Consider the following 22,481-nt stretch of genomic DNA (forward strand, 5'->3'; position numbering starts at 1 on the left):
CCTCCGAGCAGTCACCCTCAACCACGACCGGCGGCGCCGAAGGGCACAACACACGAAGCCCTGAACGCGCAGGATGAGCAAAAGAGGTCCGACAGGCGGGGACTCCCGCACCTACTTCCGGCGGAAGTCGGTTTGCCCCCGCTCCCGGGCCGCGCGCTGACGTTATGGGTCCGCCGGAAGCCTGGAGGCGCGCCCTGAAGTCGCAGACGCGCTGCGGCTGGCGGGTCCCGGCGGTAAGGCTTCCGCTGCGGACCTCTTCGACATCCCGGCTGCTCCTGTGTGCCTGTCTGACACGCTTCTCCCTCTTGTGTATGTGACTGCAGCCACACCTCCGCCCCTCCTGGGGTCCTAGCACCCCCAGTGTTCTTTCTGAACTTTCTGCACCCCGCCCCTCTCCCCGGCTTCCGATCCCTGGGGAAAGCTCCGGCCCTGCCCACCCGCCGAGACCCTTGGATAGAGTAGCCTTGGGAGACCATTCTGTCGGGTCCCCAGCGTGGGCACCTCAGGGATAGGGGTACACACCGGAATCTAAGGCTCCCGTCTTATTTCTTCCCAGTTAGCTTTTTTCTCCCCAAGTCTTATAATACCGTTCACCCTGCGGGGGTCTCAACATCCCCCGACTTCCAAATTCCTTTCCTCACTGTATTCCACCCGGGACTCCTACCCAGTTTTAACGTGAGGGTTGAATTGGTTGATGTCTCTGCAGCCAAATCCGACCTCCTGGAGAAACCATGTCTCAGCACCTTTGGGTGTCACCTATTGTGCCAGACGCTTGCCACTTCACGAGAGGATATGCCGTTTGAATTCTCCGTGAAGTTTGGGAGGAGGAATGCCAGAACTGCCGGCTGAAAGTTATCCATACGAGAAACATGTAGGCTGGGGACCCTGAATCACGTAGTGAGAATTGCTGCTCTTTGTTTCCTGTCTTATCTTGTGAATAGTTTCTAGTTTCGTGATCTCAATTGGAAGTTCGGCCAGCATCTTGACCGCCGAGGCCAACAGTAATCACTTCACGTAGGCATGTTTGTTGACTAGTCCCCACCCCATGGGTGTTCCCTGATTGTGGTCACTGCCTGGAGGGATGCTTCTTAAGACACGATGTTGATCTTCCGAGTAAGCCCCTGACTGTCTCTAGGCGATGCTTGTTCCAGTAGCATTGTCAGCAGATCCTTTTGAGTACATTTTGTAGGAATAACTCTGTGAATGTTAATATTTAGGAAACGAAAAGGATGATTGTTGCTTGGGGGAGGGAAGGTGGATGCATTTTGCATATTCTTCCCCACTTTAGTTTGGAATTTGCTGATTTTGCTGGCAGGAGATGCTTCAAAGTAGACCACAGTAGTTTGATTAGGAAACTCTTGAAGGAGAGCCCAGGAACACCTGAGAGGCTCCACTGAGAGGCAGTATGTGCCCGAGGGCCAACAGATTCTGTTTTGGGAACCATTTAGGGAGTTGATGTCCGAGAAAGAACATTTGTGGTGGAATATATCCATTAATGGTAGTCACACTCTTTCTGTTCTTTTGTAGCCCCGGGATGGACTTTCTGGTTCTCTTCTTGTTCTACCTGGCTTTGGTGCTGGTTGGTGTTGTAATGATCTGCATCTGCTGGAAAACCCAGTACTTGAATGGCCTGGGTTCGGGAGGAGCACAGGTAACAGTGATGCCTGGAGACCACTGGATTCTGGAGACCACCAGTCCTAAAAGCTCACCAGCTTCCTGACAGAACAAAAAAGAGATGCCATTTTACTCATTTGTTCACTTGTTCTTTCACTTATGGCAGTTTCAGTAGATTTGAAAGTCTCTTATTGTTTTTTGTTTTTTGTTATTGTTGAAAGTAATCTTGTGATGATGCTTTGAGAGATGATAGCTCTTCTCAAGGTTGGGTATTTTTCTCTGGATTTGGTATCTGTAATTGGGCATGATTGGTGTGGAGGGACATGAAGGGTGAAACTGGGAGATATAGGAGCAGAAAGCTTAGCATCAGGCTACCTACACTTTTTCAGGGGTCAAAAGGGAACAAAATTACGGTGAGCAGCCACTGGGAAGGGGATGACTTCGGAGGAACCTGGGCTAATGCCTAGTAATCTGGAGATGGACTCTGGAACCTAGGATTGAACCCAAAGCAGGGGAAGGAATAGTGGTCACATTGGCATTACTTCTGTTCGCTTCTCTGAAGATCCTGACATGGTGCCTGAAAGGGTATCTCACTGCGACCCTCCTTCCCTAGAACGACTCAGGAGACACGGGCCCAAGCAAGAGACTTTATTATCTGAAAGAGAGAGTGGCTACCCCAGAGGGAGGTGGGGGAGAGAGAAAGAGAGAGAGAGGGAGGGGGAGAGGGAGGGAGAGCAGGGGGACAGAGAGACAGAGACAAAGAGAAAGAGGATAGCAGCGTGGTGCAGAGTTGTGCCTTTTATTGTGGCGGATCTGCTTGGCCTGTTGCCTTGGGGGAGGGTCGGGATGTTTAGAGATAAGGTGGGGCAAGCCCCTGCATAATTCTCACCGGTTTATGTGCTTGGGACCATGGGGCAAATGGAGGATGAATTACTATTTTCTTACAGTGCCTTCTTTGGGGTCAGGGTGGAAATGGGGGAATTGGCATCAGAGGAATGCCAGCTAAGGGAAGCCCTCCTCTTTCTCTTAAATCTCTTCTCTGCTTGTATGCAGAAATACAACCTAATATTATTGAGGGTTGAGTTTGTTCTCCTTGGTTCTTGTCCCACTGCAACAAAGAATTGAAAGGCAGAGACACAGTAGCAAAGCAGAGTGAAAGTGTTCTTTGAATACACTCCAAAAGAGGAGTGAGCCAGAGTCAAAGTAGACAAAGGCAGGCTGCTTACCGCGAGGCTTCTTTTTATGGGGTTTTTGGCAGGACAGGAAAGTCCTTGGTTGACAATCTTTGGCCTTGGAGCCCTGGTCCAATTGGTAAAAAGAAGATGGTCTGCTCTGATGATTTCTGTGCCTGTCTTTGGATGTTTATTTTCTCTTATCTGGGGAGAGTCTGTGCTTGGAAACTTCTCTTTTGGGTAAGTGGTTTTTCCTTGTCTGGGAAGTGTATGGACATTCCAAGTAACTCCTAGTCCTTGAAACTTCAACCGATTAACTCTGTGAGTCTTTTCTGGCTCTCTGGTTTTACCTGGTTAACTCTTTGAGTCCCTTTTAGTGGGCTTTACTGGCTTGATTCTCCCTCCACCCACTTATGTCTACCTTCCTGCCTAACAACATCACCAAAATGCCAGCGAAAAGTGAAGCATCTAATTTGGAGTAGGGGGAGTGAGAAATGGAATTGGATCTTTCTTTTTTCTTTTCAGGTATTTTCCTATATAATTCCAGAATGCCTTCAGAGAGCCATGCTAAGATTGCTTCATTACCTCTTTCATACACGGTATTTATATTTGAGTTTAAATATTTTATTTTTCTGTTTTGAATATTAATTGTGGCTAGCCTTTAGCTTCAGGAAGCTCCTTGTTGGTTTCCAGGATGGCTAGGGGAAGGATGCTGGAAAGGACCAAGAATGCAGGGTTCTGAATCTTTATTCATAGATAATCTGCCTTTTTATCTCTGGGGTTTTGACATGTCTCCTCTTAAATAGAGATACTTGAAGATTGGGAAAATACTGGCATGCATGTCTATAGACAGAAATATATTCTGATACTCAATTGAAATATATTAACTCCCAACAAAGATGATGATAATAGCTAACCCTTACTGAGTACTTACTGTGTGCCTGGCACTATTCAAAATGTTTCTCATAGTTTCTTATATAATTCTTACTCTTATCTCAAATCCAAAGAAAGCAGTTGGCCCTTTGTTAACCTTCCTTAGTCTTGCATGATTCCTTCATGGAGAAGTCCCCGTGACCAAGCCATGTGCCTCTTTCCTTTCAGAAACTACACCTTCATTATCCTGCATCTTGTCTTGCAAGGGATGATTTATATTGAATATACCTGGGAAATACTTGGCTACTGTCAAGAGCTGGAGGTCTCCTTGTATTACCTCCTTCAGCCCTACCTGCTGTTGATTGTAAACCTGGTGTTTTTCACCCTAAGCTGTGTAAGCAACCCTGGTAAGTTGTGGCTTTCAGCATAGACTGGTGACAGGTCACCTTCCAGCCTTACTGATAGTGCTACAAACAATTAGTGATCCTCTATGGACTTTGCAAAAAAGACTTGATATGTAGTATTTTCATGATCTTTCAGTTATGAGTGTTTTCTAATTTTATTTTTTTCTTCGACCCATGAGTTATTTAGAACTGTTTAAAATTTTGCATATACTTTTTTTAGTTCTTTTTTTTTCACTTAATTGGGTTATATATAGAACTTATGGTCTTTATAATGCTGTTTTTTAAAAAATCTTACTCATATTTACATTACACCCAGGCATGTGGCCAGTTTTGATAAATAATCCAAGTGTGCTTGAAAAGAGTATGCATTTCCTAGTTTTGGAGTACAGACAACCATATAAGTCCATTAGATCAAGCTTGTTAATTACATTCAGATTTTTTATATTCATACTAATTTTTTAGTTTGATCAGTTACTGAGAGAGGTATGTTATCTCATTCTAATGGTAGATTTGACAGATTCTCCTTGCAATTAGATTTTGCTTAATGTATATTGAAACTGTTATATATGTGTATATGTGTGTGTATATATACACAGTAGTTATATATATTTGTATTAGATGCATTCAAGTTTCAAGTTAGTATCTCCTCCTTGAATCTTTTTCAAAATATAATGAGACTCTTTGTCACTAGGAATACGCTTTACTCTCAAGTCTCTTTTGTCTGATATTAATAGTACATGCTTCTTTCTTTTGATTGATTGGTATTTGCTTGGCATTTTTTTCCCCATTCTTTTACTTTTAACCTTTCCCATCCTTGAAGCACCAAATGTCCATCACCTGATGAACAGGTAAGTAAAATGCGATGGACACGTTCACTGGCTATTACTCAGCAATAAGAAGGAGTGGAGTGTACTTACACATGCTACAATGTGGATGAACCTTGAAAACATTATGCTAAGTGAAAGAAGACCAGATACAAAAGGTCACATAGTGTATGATTCCATTTATATGAAGTATCCAAAGACGGCCAATTCCTAGAGACATTCAGTAGATTAGTAGTTGCCAGGGGCTGTGGGATTAGAATGTGTATTGACTGCTAAAGGATTTTTTGGGGGGGCTGATGAAAATTCTAAAACTGTGGTGATGGCTCTACAACTATGAATATGCTAAAAATCACTGAACTAAGTACTTCACATGGGTGAATTGGGTTTACGAATTATTTCTCAATAAAGCTGTTAATTTAAAAATTAATTATTTAAAATAGTGAATATAGCAGCTTTGGTGCTTTGTTGGAACAGATTTTGTGAATATCCAATCCACTAAATATTACTTGAAACTGACATTTCTCCTTCCTTTTTTCAGGTACCATAACAAAAGAAAATGAATCATTGTTTCTTCAAATTTATGAATTCGATGAAGTGATGTTCCCAAAGGACACAAGGTGCTCTACTTGTGACTTAAGGAAACCAGCTCGGTCCAAACACTGCAGTAAGTCTGGCTCTGGCTGCTCCGGCCCCACCCTGCACAATGGACAAGTGCACTCTATCTGTAAAGCAGTTACGTAACTCTAAAAGCAGGGACCCTGGATGGGGAGTGCCATTGCTGGTAGAGGCCAGGTAGTAGTTTCTTTCAGATGACCAGAGGTGTGTTCCTACATAGTAGGCATCCCTCAGCCCTGAGCATATAGCCCATCCTTTGCCACGTGGCAGGATACGCTGAGCAAGAGAAGTTTCTGTGGGATGTCATGTTTGCAGATTTCAGTACTGGCTGAGTCTGCTCTTCTGGGGAGTGGCCAGGATGCTAGACTTATGCTGTCCAACAGAAATATAATGTGACCCACATATGTGATTTTAAATTTTCTAGTAGCCACATTACAAAAATAAAAAGAATTAGGGAAAATTAATTTTAATCGTGTGTTTTATTTAACCTGACATATCTAAAGTGCAATTTTAACATGTAGTCAACATAAAAAAATCATTCATGGGATAGTTTGTGTTCTCTTTTTTGTATTAGGTTTTTGAAATCTGATGTGTATATTTATAGCACAACTCAAGGGAGACCCAAATTTTCATGGGAAATGCTTGATCTGTATTTAGAGTCCATAAAATTTATAGTTGGAAGAGCAAATTCACATACCCAGGCTATTCTAGACATTCTTAAAAGTTTGTCAATAACTGAATCCGTACTAAAATATCATTTTCCTTTAATATCCACGACTACACTGACATAACGGTTTATCTTTATCAGAAGAATCGATTTGACATTAAAATCATCAATTTTCAAAATATGTCCAACTTAAGTGTATTGACTGACTCTATTCACATTGAATGCAAAGAAAGGAGCATGCAGAAATTGAAAAACTGTAAATTTATCAGTATCAACAAAGTATTCTTTCAGGTTTTTCTCGTAGTCACCTTTCAAGTGCTCAGTGCCCACACCTGGCTAGTGGCTGCTGTATTGGACACTGCAGTTCTAAAAGCTTGGTGATGCCAGCTGCCATTTCCTCCAGCTTATACTGCCAGTGGTCGTTTGTAAAAAAATCTCAGGAGCTGTGCATTGTGTTACTGTCTCATCAAGGATCAATCGGGCTGTGGCGCCCCTGTTTTTGTGCAGGTGTGTGCAATCGATGCGTGCACCGTTTTGACCACCACTGTGTTTGGGTGAGCAACTGCATTGGGGCTTGGAACGCCAGGTACTTCCTCATCTACCTCTTGACGTTGACAGCCTCAGCTGTCACAATGGCCGTTATGAGCACTGTGTTTCTGGTCCAGTTGGTGTGGTCGGACTTATACCTGGAAACATATGTGGATGACCTTGGACACTTACGAGTTATTGACATCATTTTTCTTATCCAGGTAATTATGTTGTGGGCTGTTTATTTCTGACTTTAGGTTTCAAAATTGGAAAAAGCACATTTGTTTTCCCAGTCAAAACATGAAGCCATTTCTTATAAGAAAAATTAATATGTAAGTTTTAAAAATTGATAAATAATTCACACACCATAAAGTTCACTGTTTTAAAATTTACAATTCAGTGGTTTTCATATAATCATAGTTGTGTAACCATCACCACTATCTAATTTCAGAACATTCACCACCGCCAATAGAAACTTTACTATTAGCGGTCAGTCCCCATTCCCTTCTTCTTTAGACCCTGACAACCACTAATCTACTTTCTGTGGAACATTTTGCTTAAATGGAATAATATAATATGTGGCCTTTAGGACTGGCTTCTTTCACTTAGCTTAATGTTTTCAAGGTTTATCCATGTTGTAGCAAGAATCAGTGCTGCTTTCCTTTTATGGCTGAATAATATTCCAATTGTATGGATATACCACTCCATTCATTAGCTGTGAATATCCAGCCCCTGGGGGACATTTGGGTGTTTCTAATTTTTGGTTATTTTTGAATAATGCTGCTAAACATTTGTGTACAAGTTTTTGTGTGGAAATAGGTTTTCATTTCTCTTGGATTATTCCTAGAAGTAGAATTTCTGGGTCATATGGTAGCTATTTGAAATCATTTGAGGAACTGCCAAACTGCTTTCCAAAGCACCTGCACCATTTTACATTGCCACCATCAATGTAGGGAATTTCTAATTTCTCCACATCCTTGATGACATGTTATTATTTGTCTTTTTAATTATAATCATTTGTCTTTAATTGTAATCATCCTAATGGGTATGAAGTGATACCTTATTGTGTTTGATTTCCATTGCCATAACTAATGATGTTGAGCATCTTCTCATGTGACTGTTGTTGGCTATTTGTATACCTTCTTTGGAGAAGATGATTTAGAGAAGTTCATTTTCTCATTGGGTTGTCTTTTTTTCTTGTGTTGTAAGAGTTCTTTTTGTATTCTGGGCACTTGACCTATATCAAATATATCATTTGCAAATATTTCATTCCATTCTGTGAGTTGTCTTCATTTTCTGATAGTTTTTATTGAAATACAAAAATTTTTTAATTTTGGTGATCAGTTTATCTATTTTTCTTTTGTTGCTTGTGCTTTGGTGTCATATCTAAGAAACCATTGCCTAATCCAAGATCATGAAGATTTATGGTTACATATTCCAAGTGTTTTATAGTTTAGCTCTTATACTTAAGTCTTTGACAGTTTTGAGTTAATGTTTATTTTTGGTGTTAGGTAAGGTTCCAGTTTTATTTACTATGTGGATATCCAGTTGTTCCAGCACCATCTGTTGAGAAGACTGTTCTTTGCTTCTTGAATTGTTTTGGCACTCTTGTCAAAAATTAATTTGCCATAATGTAAGGATTGAAGCCATTCTTTTAAAAATTTGATTGTTAAGATTTCTACTCCATTTATGGAAAATACATTATTTTTGGGGGGAAGAGGGTCTGCTAAAATCAGTGCTACAGTGAAAACCCTTGTATGTGTATTTCTTTGGTCGTATTGTTTTAAGATAGAGGTTAATCTTTTATCCATCTAGACATTATTTTGATGCAAGAACTAAGACCTACATGTATTTCTTGGTTTACTTTATAAATAAATAACTGGCATAGCACTACCTCCTGAGGACCTTTTTCCTTCAATATACACCTTGATTTATCCTATATTAATCTCTTGAACTTACTAGGATTTCTTCCTGGGCTATCTGTCAGTGCTGTTTATGATTCTAATTTGTGTTGAGTGGGTCAGATGTGTATGGAAGTGGGTGACCCAGGAATACAGCCCTGATGTATTTATGGACAGGAGCGGGGCTGGTGGGTGCTGACCCTTGTGTCACAGCCTAGCTGCCTAATGTGCTGTTTCTTCTTTTCTCCCAGTACCTGTTCCTGACTTTCCCAAGGATTGTCTCCATGCTGGGCTTTGTCGTGGTGCTGAGCATCCTTCTCGGAGGCTACCTGTGCTTTGCTCTGTACCTGGCCGCCACCAACCAAACCACTAATGAGTGGTACAGAGGTGACCAGGCCTGGTGCCAGCACTGCCCCCACGTTGCAAAGCCCTGGATCTACCGGAACATCCACTCCCACGGGTTTTGGAGCAACCTTCGAGAGATCTTTGTACCTGCTGCTGCACAAGTTGAGAGAAAGAAGAAATAACAATGGAAAGTGTTACTGCCTTTTAAATACAGATGTATGGATACTTACTTTCTGAGAATTGGCTTGATTTTTTCACCCGGTTTCTGCTATGTGTTTTTAATGGGCTTTGAGTGGTAAGGGAAGGGAAGACTGTGTTCACTGAGTGCCTACTCTGGAGATCCTCAGCTGGAAATCCCCCTTGCTCATCCTCTGGTGAACAGAGCATCTCTGAAGTCCTGGTGCCAAAGGATCAAAGGTGACTTCTCAGAGGTTGCAGCTGACTTTGGTCTTCTACTCTGGACTTGATGCTTCTAGACAGGAGAGTCTGTCTCCTGATGTCCAGGAGGGTCTCAGGCTTTGGCTTTTTTTTTTTTTCTCCATCTTAACCACACCCATCATTCCTCACCCAGGCCAGAGTGGGTCTTTTATACAAGGGACACTTACCTACTTGTAGCCTCCTGTATGCCCACCACTGGCCTCTTGACCAGCCTCCTAGTTAATTAGGTGCAGGGAGATGGATGCGGGAAAAGAGACTCATGGAAAGTGCTCAAGGTTTTTAGGATGCAAGAGTTTTCAGGAGCAGGATACCTAAGATTCCTCCCAGTCTAGGCTAGCCAGGCCACTCTGGAGGGGACTGGGGTGTTGGGATGATGGGGACACGGACTGGGAGTCAGGAGCCAGGAGCCGGAGGCATCTTTTGTCATTGCATCCCTAAGACGAATTGCTGTTTCTTGAGCCCTGTGCTTCCTGCTGGGAAAGCACGGCCAGATCTAACGTGTGAGCTTTGAACCACGCGCGAGGAAGCAGGGGGCAGTCGGCACGTCCCACACGGCGAAGCGGGAAGCGCAAAAAACGAGGTGGGCGTAGCACCTCGCGGGCCCCAGGTCGGAAGGCCGGGGCTCGGCCCCGGAGCAGGGCCGGGGGTGGGCGGGGCCTGCCGGCACCCTTTCGGCAGCGGGCCGAGCCGCCAGGTGGCGCCCTCCCGTGAGCGAGCCTCGCCGCGGACTGCGCTTGGGCCCTGCGGGCCGCCGTTGTCGCTCTCGCGTTCCTCCTCCGCCGGGCTCCGTGGCGTCGGGCTCCCGCCGCTCTCGGGGGCGCCGCCGTCGCACAGCTGGGGCGCCCGCTGTCCAGCAGCGATGGCCCCCTGAGCGGGCCCGAGCGCGTAGCAGTGGGAGGGCGCCGCGGGCGGGCCCGGGGTCGGCGGGCGGAGGCCGGGCCGCGGCCTCTTTGTCTCCAGGGCGGCGGGCGCGTCCGCGGGGCTCGGGCGGAAGTCCCAACGCGCTCCCGGCGCTCCGGACAGAGCGGCCGCACCATGAGCGACATCCGCCACTCGCTGCTACGCCGGGACGCGCTAAGCGCCGCCAAGGAGGTGCTGTACCACCTGGACATCTACTTCAGCAGCCAGCTGCAGAGCGCGCCACTGCCCATCGTGGACAAGGGCCCCGTGGAGCTGCTCGAGGAGTTCGTGTTCCAGGTGCCCAAGGAGCGCGGCACGCAGCCCAAGGTGTGGCGGGCGCACCCGGCCCGACTCGAAAACCGCTGCCCCTGCTCCCCGGTCTGGAGACACGACCCCAGACCGCAAACGCCCTTCCTGGCTCCGTTTGCGCCCTTGGCCTTCTCCTTTAGCAGCCCGGTTGCACCTCCTCTGGCGTCCCCAGCACTGCTCCAGCTGTTTTGTGGGGTGTGTAACAACCACGTCTCGATGGTGTAAAAGGAGACTTAAAGGCCTGTTGTCGAGAGTCTCAAAACGCTGTAGGTCATACTGAGTTCCACAGGGTGATATATAATGTGCAATGACATTTCCTGAGATTTCTCCCAGGGACCCGGGCTTTATAGAGAGGTGAAAGGTCCCCTGGGAAAGATAGGGCATTTTCAGTTATCCTACTGTGTGAATTAACACGCATGTTAAAGCTAAATTTCCCATCGCATTTCCTGGATTTGTTTTACAGAGATTGAATTCACTTCAGGAGCTCCAACTTCTTGAAATCATGTGCAATTATTTCCAGGAGCAAACCAAGGACTCTGTCCGGCAGATTATTTTCTCATCCCTTTTCAGCCCCCAAGGGAACAAAGCTGATGACGGCCGAATGAGCCTGCTGGGAAAACTGGTCTCCATGGCAGTGGCCGTGTGTCGGATCCCAGTGTTGGAGTGTGCAGCCTCCTGGCTCCAGGTACTTCTCTAGAAATAGACTTTTGAGAGTTTCTGAAGAGGAGCTTAGTGACAGTTGTTTTCATTTAACTGTATTTCTGGAGAGGCCTTTTCCACCTTACCTCCTTGATGTCACTACCCTATACACTGACTTATATTGTTTACAGATAGTGCCCCGTCCTGAGAAAGTGTTTTCCCATGGGAAATGAATTTAAAAAAAGATTCCACCTTCAGGACAAGTGAAAAATCACTTTTCTTAGTTGAAAATGATAAGGTGGGAGTTTGGAAACAGCTATGCAAGCAGCCTCAGGGATAGGATTTTTTTTAAAAGATTATTATATGTCAGTGTGGCAACAGTTGCTTTTTATCTTACAGTTAGGTCACTTAGCGAATTGTTTTGCATTGTTCCTTAACAAAACAAAGCTGACCTTAACAAAGTTGATGGCTCTTCTGATGGACACTGAGAGGAGAGTCTAATAAGTGCTTTAAATATTAAAAAGAAAAAAATGTATATTTACAGTAGATTTTGTGTTAGATGGTATTCTGAAAGATTCCTGCTGTTCTGCTTTTTTGTTACTGAAAGTCTAATAAATTGATAATCCAGAGTAATTATTCACAATTTTGATAAATATCTTCAGTTAAGCTAACAGAATTTGCTATATTTAGTTACTGCGCATCTGCTTCATTCCTGATTGAAATCACTTGGGTTTTTTCTTCCAATTAAATTTTTTTTGTAATCTTGTTTATCCTTAAAATTTGGCTAGCAAAAACAGATACTGTTCTTTGTAGCAAAAAAGCACATCTCAGTGGAATCTACCTTGTCATCAGTCTAATTTCTAGGGCATGTGAACTGATTGTGTGTATTGTATTTAACCTCAAGACAGATTACCTCTATCCCTTGATAACCTAGTAAAAGTCAAGTTTAACATCTTATAATTCATCATATAATTTTCCTTTAATCTCTTGTGATGCTCCTATGTTGGCACTTTGGCAAAATGAAAGCAGGTATCAGTGATGTGAAAGGGCCTTAGCAGTTTGGGTCATGGTTTGACACACTGGGGCGAGGGGCCGCAGCTGCCTGCTGAGAAAAGGTAGAGATAGTTGGTTTGGTGGTGTGGGGGCATATTTCAGCCTGGATGGACGGTCTTGCCCACTGTCTCTAGTTTCCCTGCAGGCCATGTTGAGGCCCAAGAACAGTAGCATAGTGAGCAGGTGTTGAATGTGGCAGTAGCTGCATGTTGGCATGAGTGAGAAGGAAAAAGGCAGGGGAGCATGGGGATGTAGTATTTGAAAGTATTATGGAGACCTGTAAGGGGATAGAACTGTAAAAAATTGAGAAAGTGCTGCTCTAAATGATGATAATCCACGGACTCTCCTAAATCTCTTCAGAGTGGTAGCAACTTTTCATTGTTACCTTTGGAGTCTCACCTGTAGGGTTATAAAAGTCATTTTCTCACTTGGAGTCAGAAATGATCTTTCCTAAGCCAACTTCAAAGCAAGGGATCAGCAGGCCTTTTATGTAAAGAGCAAGATGCTAAGTATTTTAGGCTTTGCAGGTCATAAAGTCTCTGCCACAGCCACTCAACTCTGCCCTTGTAGTGCAAGTGTTAAGCAAACATGAGCAGAATGTGTTTCAATAAAACTTTATTTAGAAAACAGGTGGCAGGTTGGATTTGGTTTGTGGGCTTTAGTTTGCCAATCCCTGTTTCTAAGTAAGCGGCTGACATCTTTTTCCCCTCTTGAAAGTGGTTCTACCAGTTCAGGTGGTCTTTACCATATGTATATAGTTATAGTCTACTAGCTCATGATGCTTATAGTTACATGGACTGTGGCTTCTTTGCAGCGGACGCCGGTGGTCTACTGTGTGAGGTTAGCCAGGGCCCTCGTGGATGACTACTGCTGTTTGGTGCCGGGATCTGTTCAGACGCTGAAGCAGATATTCAGTGCCAGCCCCCGCTTCTGCTGCCAGTTCATAACTTCCGTCACTGCGCTTTATGACCTGTCATCAGGTAATCTTTAAACAGGTGGTGGTGGTAAAGAAGCTGTGGCTGATTGCCAGTTTTATTTCCACTGAACACCCAGGTGAACTGTCCAGTGAATGCTTTGGCCTTTTTTCCTCTGAAATGTGTTTTATTTTAGGCTGATAGCTAAAGGAATGGGCCACCTGGACTTCTGGAATTTGCTGGCAGGGAAGCTTTCCTTAGTGATTTCTACTTGTCTGACTCAGACAACCTGCAGAGTGAAGGTCTGGTGTTGAGATGTGGCCTTCTCCCCAGACAAGACTTGCTTTTTGTCCCTTGTTTTTTATTTTGAAGAACTTTAAAACTTCAGAAAAGTTACAAAAATACTACAACAAACATTCATATACCTCTCGTAGATTCACCAACTGTTAACATTGGCCATATACTTTCTCTCTCTCCCTGCCGCCCTCTCTCTTTCCCTTCCCTTCTCTCCACATACTCTCACAAATATTTTCCTGAACTGCTGAGAGTTTGTCCCATATCGTGTGCTGAAGCGTGTATCTCCTAAGAACAAGATCATTCCCTTACAAAGCCATGATGCCATTATCACCTCCAAGAACTTAAGTATTGACAGAATATGCTTAAATTTAGAATAAGCCCAAATTAAGATTTCCGTGATTGTTTCAATGATGTCTTGTATAGCCGTTTTTCCCCCTTTGAGGGATCAGGAGAATTCACCATCCAATCAGGGATCATGCATTATATATAGTTTTTTCCTATCACCTTGTTCGTTTTAAATGTTGTACAGTTCCCAGCATTTAAAAATCTCTTATGACATTGACATCTTTGAAGACCCCAGGCCTGTTGTTTTTCAGAATGTCCCTCAATTTAGATTCCTCTGATTGTTTCCTTATGAAAGACTCAAACATGTTTAGCAACAATGTAACCGAGGTGGTGATGTGTCCTTATGCGCTAGGATGCATATATGTCAGTTCTGTTGTCCTTCCACATTTGTGTCTTGTGCTACCCACAGCGCAGCCCATGTGGTACCTGGGCAGGGGCTGTGGCCCTTGTTTTCTACATGGGGACATTACGGGCCTCACTCTGGTAGACAGCTTTCTCTGAAGAGCCAGACTGAAAGCCTGCTTTTCTGTTTCAGGTTCTTCCTTCTCTGCCCTCGGCTCCTGTTGCTCAGAGGTGCTGACGGTCTCCTCATCCTAGTCTGATAGCTAAGCCATAGCTCAAGAGACTTCAACACTTCCCCGTTCTGTTCAGTCCATCTTTGGTCTCCTGCCACCAAACCTATTCTATTTGATTCTCCTTTTATTTGTAACTTTACTTTTCTTGCTGCTTGACTTTTTATTAGTTCTTTTGAGAAAGTTGGTGTGGATATAATGTCAACATTCTAGTGCATCTCACATCCACGCATGTGTACTTCCATCCCTTCTCTTTCATAGCAATGTGCACAAGGACAGGAGACCAGGCATGTCAGCAGTGCCCCGCTGCTAGGCTGGAATTTTCCCTGGCACCCTCCTATAAAGACTTCCTAAGAGCTTCTAACAGCTGTGAACAGTATCAAGCCTTTTGTTTTCCAATAGGAAAGATTTAATTAAACTGATTTATTGCACCACAGTTGCCCTTTCAAGTCATCAGTAATTGCAGGCCAACGAGGACAGAAAGTGTCCTAAACATTAGGAATGGATTAACTAATGTGGAAAAGGAAATAATGTTCAGGGAGTACCACCAACATCCTAGAATGAATAGGAGACATGTTATTTTTCACTTCAGCCAGGCTGCCAGTCTGATTCAGTGAATTTTTTTTAAACCACTTTATTGAGGTACAATGGACATACAAAGAGCTGTACATTTTTAATGTGTACAACCTGATTGATGGGTTTGGAGATATGGACAGCACCAAGCACACACTAGTGGTGGCCCTACAGGGTGGACCTGGAGCCTGCTGTCGGAATGGTGATTGGTGCTGCTCTTGATGCTTCTAGAATAGGAGAGCGTTTCCAGGGAGCCTGTCTTCAGAACCACGAAACCAGAGGCTCATAACCAAACAACCTCCTCCTGCCCAAATGTTGCAGAGAACTTGAGTCTCTAAGTAGAAGGTCAGAGAGATGATTCAGTCACATGCACACTCTCCCAGGTACACACAGGACACATGTGCACACACTACCTCAGGCTCTTGGAGCCACCCCAGCCCAGATGTCCTGGGGGCCCCAGGAGAGAAGGGTGCTGGAGATGCAGGCATGAGACTGGCATTTCCCAGACACAAATATCTCAGATATCCAGGGGCCAGGCACAGGGTCACCACCCACTGTGTGTTTTGCCAAGTAAAGACCATATGCAACTACTGCCACCTCCTGTTGCTGTTGTTCCATAACAAGGTGGGGGCAGGGGCAGCAGATTGGACATTCCTCTGGGAACGGGCCATTGTGTCCTGAGAAAGAGCAGCAGGGACCTGACACCACACACATCTCACTCACCCCATGCTGTCCTCCTTGTGCTCAGAGCAGACCTTAGTGGCCTGGAAGGTGATCTGTCATCCTTAGCTTTTCCATGAACTGAGGGGAGCAGCGACCTAAAGTTGGGAGGCTGGGGACCCATTCCCATGTGCACAGATAGCCTAAAGGCATTGCACGCCTGTCCCAGGGTGGGCAGAGTAACGTGGTAGTTCAGACTGAGGCCACCTGGGGTCAGATCTGGGCCTACCTCACGCCCATAGTGAGTCACTGGCAAATTAACATCAGTATGCCTAGGTTTCCTTATCCTTTACACAGTAGATGGGTTGTTTGGGCAGACAATGAGTTAATCTGTGTAAAGGACTTAGACTGGTGCCTGACACATAGTAAACCCAGAATAAATGTCAGTATTTATTTTTATTATTGTTCTCTGTCTAGGCTGTAGAATGTGCCCATCTCAGGGATCCCTGAAGGTTAGGTTTTGCTTAGACAAAGGTTCCAGGTTTGGAGCTGGAATGGCTCTTGGCAGCAGACAGATCCCTGGCTGGACTCAGCTGCTCCTTGGAGGAGGACACCGTCACCATCATGTACCACAGGGGAGACACCACAGGGATGAAACCCACTCACATGGCAAGAGGTGAAGCATGGTGGTCATTTTGGACATAAAAAGTTTAGAATTTATTTCAATTGACAGATAAGATGAACTTCTTTGAAAGGCATAATGGAGTTCTAGGGAAATGTTGATTTAACAAATATTTCTTGAGCCCTACCTTGGCCAGACAGTCCTGCACTGGGGATAAACACAATAAGACAAGAGCCCCAACCCTAGAGAACATTCTAGAAAAGGAGACAGCAAATAGGTGAGCAAAGATGTACATCGACTGAACGTCAGGCAGTGTGTGCTGTGAGCTCAGGGGTCCACCTCCCTCCATCCACTTCTGGCATCTGCCACTGGGGCCAAAAGCCCTTCTGACTTAATGTGTCTTCATTTACAGATGATCTCATCCCACCTTTGGACTTGCTTGAAATGACTGTCAACTGGATTTTTGAGGACCCAAGGTTGATTCTCATCACTTTTTTAAATACTCCAATTGCCGCCAATCTCCCGATAGGATTTTTAGAGCTCACCCCACTCACTGGATTGATCCGCTGGTGTGTGAAGGCCCCCCTGGCTTATAAAAGGAAGAAGAAGCCCTCCTTGTCCAATGGTCACGTCACTGCCAAAGTTATAAAGGACTCGGGAGGGATGGACAGAGACTCACACCTCTTGTTCTCAAAACTCCATCTCAGCGTCCTGCAGGTTCTCATGATGCTCCAGGTGCATTTGACTGAAAAGAATCTCTATGGGCGCCTGGGGCTGATCCTGTTTGACCACATGGTCCCACTGGTGGAGGAGATCAACAGATTGGCAGATGAACTGAACCCCCTCAACGCCTCCCAGGAGATCGAGCTCGCTCTGGACCGGCTCGCTCAGGCTTTGCAGGTGGCCATGTCCTCTGGAGCCCTGCTGTGCACTAGAGGTGGGTGATACACTGCCCAGCCTTCCTAGAGGCAGGGACACCACTACCCATTGGAAAGAAAATCAGGGCTCCTGGACAGAACTGTTTTCTGCTTCTTCCAGGCCTCCCTTTCTCCTGGTGAACACAGAGGGGTAGAGGGGTGGAAGTCACAGAACATATCCAGGTAGAACACTGACCCTACTCTGTATGTCTCCTGGCTGTTTCCCCCAGGACTGGGGTCTCCTTGAGAGTGTGGATAAGAGCTTAATATCTTTCCTCTTAGGGAATCTTTTCTCTTTTTGCAGTCCTTTCTTATTGAGGCATAATTTACATACAATAAAACCTATAGGTTTTAATGTATAAAACATACCCATTACCTGTTTTGAGGGTTCTTTAATTCTGCGTTTCAGTGCTTGAGCTCTTCCAGGAGACTGATCTGGTGCTGAAGACACACTTGTCTGTGTCTTTTCCTGTTGGCTCACAGAAGTTGGCTGTGGCCCCGAGTGGTGTGACTGCTGGTAATGGGTTCCTCTTCTCTCACTCTTGCACCACCTTGGGTGTTTGATACAGTCAAGTGCTACGTCGGAGCACTTTGATGAATTGCCAATAGAGCTGCCCCTTTCCCAAGTGATGTTTTCTACTTGGGACCTAGTTTGCTAAAGCAAAAGTTGAAGGTAAAGAGTACAGAGTTTCTAAATGATGCTAGGAAAATGTAGTCTAAGGTACTAATTATTACCTTGCTAGCATTCTTGCAAAAAGAATTGCCCCTTGTTGCCTCCAGAGTGTTCCTTAATATGTGTCTCCTTAATTTCAGATGACCTGAGAACCCTGTGCTCCAGGCTGCCCCATAATAAGTAAGTGCCTCTCAACAATTCTGCCTCGGCTGGGATGAGGGTGGGGTTTGAGGCAGGGTGCACCCCTTGTCCTGGCTTGGGAAGAGCTGGTCTGCAGGACTAGAGCTTCAGGACCTGATGATAAGTGGGGGGCAGATATGATAGCATAGCCCACAAGAGAGGAAGCCCAAGTAGAGAGTAAACAGAGATGAAAACATCAGTCATCTTGCTGGGAGTCAAGAACTCAGAGTAACTCAGTGTCATTACTGCTAGCTAAATCAGCCTGCATGGGGTACATGGTGACACTGGTCGTGTGCACTGTTGTTGACATTGTGAGTTACACAGCCCTGTGGGAAGTCCTGCAGAGCCACTGCCTGTCCATCAGGCGCTGTTGTCAGATGGCACCACCGGTCGGTTTCTGAGCACAGTTCTGTCTGGTTTTCTATGACGCTTGGGTGGTCTCCCCGCCTATTTCAGCCTTGGCTTCCCAGCTGTGAAGTGGGAGTGATCGTTTGCCTGCATCTTAGGGTTGTAGTGAAGATTAAATAAGATGTTTGTAAATTTCGTAGCCTAGTCCCTGGCACATGGAATCTCTCCAGAAATGGTGGTTATTGTCTCAATTTGGGGGAAGCAGTGGTAATAGTGGTGAAGAGCAGGAACTGTGATCACACGGCCTCTGGCAAGAATTCCAGCCTGCCTTCTTCCTATATATGACCTTGGACAGGTTCCTTAACTCCCGCTGCCTGTTTTCTCCATAGAATCAGAAAAATAATAGTACCTGCCTTCTGTCCGCCTGCCTCCCTGCCCTCCCCTGCCACCCTGCTCCTGCTATAGGATTTTCATGAGGATTAAATGAGTAAAAACACAGAAAGCAAGAAGCAGACTGATAGGCAGAATTTGAGGCCTGAGGATCGGCCAGATGCTAATTCTTGTGCTGACAGAGTAGCTGTGGCTAGAGGACCAGCGTCCTCGTGCTGTGGCTGGGGGACTCCCAGTCAGGCTCTGCAGGGGAGGGGCAGCTTCGGGCAGGGTCTGGGATTGCTGAACAGGTGGGGAGCAGGGGCTCCTGATGGAACAAAATGGTCCTGCCTGAGACACTGTATCAACAGAATGGATGGTTTGTCCAGAGCACCACTCTGCCCTTAGAAGCCCACACTATTCCTTTTTTCTTTTTTCTGGGCTCCAAGAAAATTCCCTGGCATCTGAGGACATTGTTAGTATAAGCTGGTTCCTTTTTCCTTCTCTTGTAATAATCCTTTGTGATCTTTCTTCTTTGTGCCCAGCTGTATTTAATGTGTAATTTTTCAGGGCACTGAAATAATAATAGGGCATAAATCTTTTATCTGCTTAGTGTTACAACTCAGGGTCCCTGTTGGAATCCTCTGGGACTTCTGAACAACCCTCACTGGGTCCCGCCTTCCAGGAACCTGTGATTGCATGTCCTGACTCTCATGTCCCTGGAAGCACCTCCCAGGGGCCACCTGGCCCTGATGTGGGGAAAGAGGACACGCAGTCACTTGGATCCTTCTTTGATGACTGGTTGTCCCTTTTGTGTTGTCTTTCCAACTAGACTGGAAGCTTCTTGCACAGGTTCCAACAAACAGGGCCTAAATTTTGCCTCTTAGTACTCCCTTTTCAGATTTATTTGTTTGCTTATGACTCACCCAGAGTCATAAAAAAGTAATAACATAGATTAAAAGGGGCTCAAAAGAATGTCAGGCCACTGAAAGGCACCAGCTCTCTTCATGCCCTCAGTTTGCGGCCTGACCCCTTCCCGTGGGCTCTGGGCAGACAGACCTTGTACTTGGAGTTGAGTAGGGGGAGGGTGTCAGTCTGCAAGAGACCAGCCCTGCTCTCAGAGCTCCAGGCAGCAGCCCAGAAGCAGTCAGGGTCCATGCAAGTGGCCTGGGGGCTGTCACGGGCCTGCAGGCAGCATGCAGGGGAGGTGCAGGTGGCATCAGGGGACCAAGAGGTGAATGACAGGCATGAGTAGGGCCTGGTAGGTAGATTTAGTGGCAGACTTCTCAGATACCACACTGGAACCATAGCACCATGGGAGGCTAGGAGAGTGGAAGGCGCCTGCCTGTCCATCCGTCTGTCTACAGCAGAGGCTGGCAGCAGGGGTAGAGGCCAGGCTGGGAGGAGGCCTCCATCCTCCCAGAGAACCTTCTCTGACTAGGGATACAACCAGGGGTGGTCGTTTCAGGCCAACCACAGGATGCAGGTGGGTTGAGGCCTGGGAAAGCAGAAGTGGCAAGGGAGTTAGGGAGCTCTGCCTATTATGCTGTGAGGGGAGTGGGGTTAGAGAGGGCGAGGGGTTCAGGAGGAACCAGCATCGGAAAGGGAAGTCAGGAGGGAAGAGGATTTCTGGAGGTGGGGCTATTGACATCACAGAACAGACAGAACCAGGCTGGAGAATGTGAGTGGCACCTGGGCCTGGGGGCAGGCCCCGGGTGGAGAGAAGAGACCTGGGGAAGGAACGGTGGGTATGTGCTTGCTTGCTGGGAGCCCTTGTGTGGTGAGCGGGGGCCTACCGCCCAGAGTTAAGGAGCAGTGAGCAGGGGAGCCTGCAGCTCCTCAGGAGTGACAGGGGTGTTTGGAGGAGCAGGCCCCTGAGGTGGGTGAGGGCTGGGCCCAGATCTGGGCCATCTCAGGGTGGGGCCCATATGAGTCTCAGGTCAGGCTTGCCTGAAAGGGCAGCTTCCCTGGGACCCTGCTTGGTACTTGTTTCGGACCATCACTGAGGAAACTAGCCCATTGTCCTGGTTGCCGCATGGCCTCTGTCGGCTTCAGCTGCATACAGAGCTGGAACCACCAGGCCCCATGCTGACCACTGTCCTGCCACCTCCTTCCTTGGCCCCTGTGGCTTCCTCATTCCCTCCCTGCCTCCCCACCGTCCCCTGCAGGATCCTGGCTTTCCCCACTGTTGGTCCCTCCTTTCTCTTCTGTCCAGGGCCCAGTCTAAATCCTGCCACCTCCATGTCACCTCGTTCTCCCCCAGCCACAGGTCACCATCTCCTCTCTGTGTTCACAGTCTAGTCTCCCCATCTGGAAACCCACAGGTCCTGTGCCTGCTTCTGGTGCCTCTCCCGGCACATGTGGGGTCAGCCACCGTGTGCAGGCATCCTGTCCTCTCTCCCCTGTGGGCCAAGTCCAGAGGTAGGCAGCTGAGCGTGGTCACTGGATCCTCGCGTCCTAACCCTTCTGCTTATCTTTACAGCCTGCTCCAGCTGGTGATCTCGGGCCCAGTGCAGCAGTCGCCACACGCAGCACTCCCCCCTGGGTTCTACCCTCACATCCACACGCCCCCGCTAGGCTACGGGGCTGTGCCAGCCCACCCCGCTGCCCACCCTGCGCTGCCCACACACCCCGGACACACCTTCATCTCAGGCATGACGTTTCCATTCAGGCCCATCCGCTAGGCCGGCCCCTATGCACCCTGAGTGGCAGCCTGCCTTGTGCGCCTGGGTTGGAGGAAGCCTTGCAGAGAAAGGGAGACTGGCCCCATAGGTGAGGACCTTTGGGAGGCAGCAGGTGGCTCCTCCTCACTGGCAGAACCTTCTTGGTGCAGAAGTTGGGCCTTGCAGGCTGGGTACCTCCTGCGCAGTCACGGTCATAGGAGTCCCGCTTGGATGGGTGGAAGGAAGAGCATCTGGGGCTCTTGAGTGATGCCAGGCCCGTGCACCTGGGGCATCGCGTGTCACTGCAGACAGCACCCCAGGCCTGTGCCCAGAGCCTTGTGAGAAGCAGCATTTGCCAGTCCCCTTGTCTGGCTTCTTTCTCGTGACTGTGATATGTCCCTGCCAGCAAACAGGCTGCTTTGATAGCTCCGTGAGCTCCAAGCTGAGGTGGTGACGCAGGCCTACACACAGCACTTGGCGCCGTTGCAGGAATCCTGTGCGGTGGCCCCCCCGCCACTGAGAAGAGGAACCTCTCTCTTTTATTGGGGTCTCTAAATTTTCCTTTCATATTTTCAAATAAAGTTTTTCTAAACAATTTTATAGACTTTATGGAATGTATTTTTTAAAAGTACTCAGTGTGAGCTGCGGAGGTTCCCCCCTCACATATTACTAGATTGGGGGAATGTATAAAACAATGTATAACAATTTTTAACAATGTTTAACAATGTATAAAAACAAAATCACTGCAGTGATTGGGGAAGACTGACAGCAGTTTTAGCCTCTCACCAGCACCCTGCCCTGTGCAGGGCTTCCTACTGGCACATTGGCACTCACGGTCTGTTCGCTTCAGGTGCTGAATAGCCTTAGGGGTTTTGCTTCCAGTACATGATTGGAGGGTGTCTGCTTTGTGTGCTCATTGATCAGTTATGGGAGGAAGTAGCTTTGGTAACCGAGACACCCAGCTCCTGTAGGCTGAAAGTGAGGCCTGAGAGCTGGCTACAGTAAACAGTGAGCAGGAGAGGACCAAGATTTAGCTTAAAGGATGATACTTAGCCATGTGGTTACT

At 46.6% G+C, this 22,481-nt stretch overlaps 2 protein-coding genes across 12 annotated transcripts; both read left to right on the plus strand.

Moving 5' to 3' along the window:
* The first annotated feature begins 137 nt into the window (after nucleotides 1–137).
* Nucleotides 138–9,173, plus strand: ZDHHC4 (zinc finger DHHC-type palmitoyltransferase 4). Of its 9 annotated transcripts, none has more exons than XM_036897002.2 (7): nucleotides 138–233; nucleotides 707–871; nucleotides 3,312–3,385; nucleotides 3,888–4,066; nucleotides 5,426–5,551; nucleotides 6,677–6,918; nucleotides 8,850–9,173. In XM_036897002.2, the coding sequence occupies exons 2-7, from the start codon at nucleotides 830–832 to the stop codon at nucleotides 9,123–9,125; spliced, it is 939 nt and encodes a 312-aa protein (XP_036752897.1). In that variant the 5' UTR covers nucleotides 138–233; nucleotides 707–829; the 3' UTR covers nucleotides 9,126–9,173. The 9 variants fall into 9 exon arrangements, with proteins under 9 accessions (XP_036752897.1, XP_036752896.1, XP_036752898.1 ...); XM_036897003.2 differs by having other exon boundaries at nucleotides 174–309; XM_036897004.2 differs by lacking the exon at nucleotides 138–233 and adding an exon at nucleotides 371–514.
* Nucleotides 9,174–10,168: 995 nt separating this feature from the next.
* On the plus strand, nucleotides 10,169–22,010 carry INTS15 (integrator complex subunit 15). Of its 3 annotated transcripts, none has more exons than XM_036896988.2 (7): nucleotides 10,169–10,608; nucleotides 11,054–11,275; nucleotides 13,097–13,262; nucleotides 16,678–17,202; nucleotides 17,592–17,699; nucleotides 17,996–18,035; nucleotides 21,235–22,010. In XM_036896988.2, exons 1-7 carry the CDS (start codon nucleotides 10,417–10,419, stop codon nucleotides 21,434–21,436), a joined length of 1,455 nt encoding a protein of 484 aa, XP_036752883.2. In that variant the 5' UTR covers nucleotides 10,169–10,416; the 3' UTR covers nucleotides 21,437–22,010. The 3 variants fall into 3 exon arrangements, with proteins under 3 accessions (XP_036752883.2, XP_036752884.2, XP_036752886.2); XM_036896991.2 differs by having other exon boundaries at nucleotides 10,446–10,608; nucleotides 11,161–11,275; XM_036896989.2 differs by lacking the exon at nucleotides 17,592–17,699 and having other exon boundaries at nucleotides 10,177–10,608.
* The last annotated feature ends 471 nt before the right edge of the window (nucleotides 22,011–22,481 follow it).

This window comes from Manis pentadactyla, chromosome 10 (assembly GCF_030020395.1).
Source record: "Manis pentadactyla isolate mManPen7 chromosome 10, mManPen7.hap1, whole genome shotgun sequence".
NCBI lineage: Eukaryota > Metazoa > Chordata > Mammalia > Pholidota > Manidae > Manis > Manis pentadactyla.

Coding starts and splice junctions, on each gene's coding strand:
- ZDHHC4 (XM_036896999.2), top strand. CDS start 1,535: ATGGACTTTCTGGTTCTCTTCTTGTTCTACCTGGCTTTGGTGCTGGTT. Junction 3,386..3,887: donor CATTACCTCTTTCATACACG/GTATTTATATTT, acceptor CTTTCCTTTCAG/AAACTACACCTTCATTATCC. Junction 4,067..5,425: donor AAGCTGTGTAAGCAACCCTG/GTAAGTTGTGGC, acceptor TCCTTTTTTCAG/GTACCATAACAAAAGAAAAT.
- INTS15 (XM_036896988.2), top strand. CDS start 10,417: ATGAGCGACATCCGCCACTCGCTGCTACGCCGGGACGCGCTAAGCGCC. Junction 13,263..16,677: donor GCTTTATGACCTGTCATCAG/GTAATCTTTAAA, acceptor CTTCATTTACAG/ATGATCTCATCCCACCTTTG. Junction 17,203..17,591: donor AGCCCTGCTGTGCACTAGAG/GTGGGTGATACA, acceptor TCTGCGTTTCAG/TGCTTGAGCTCTTCCAGGAG.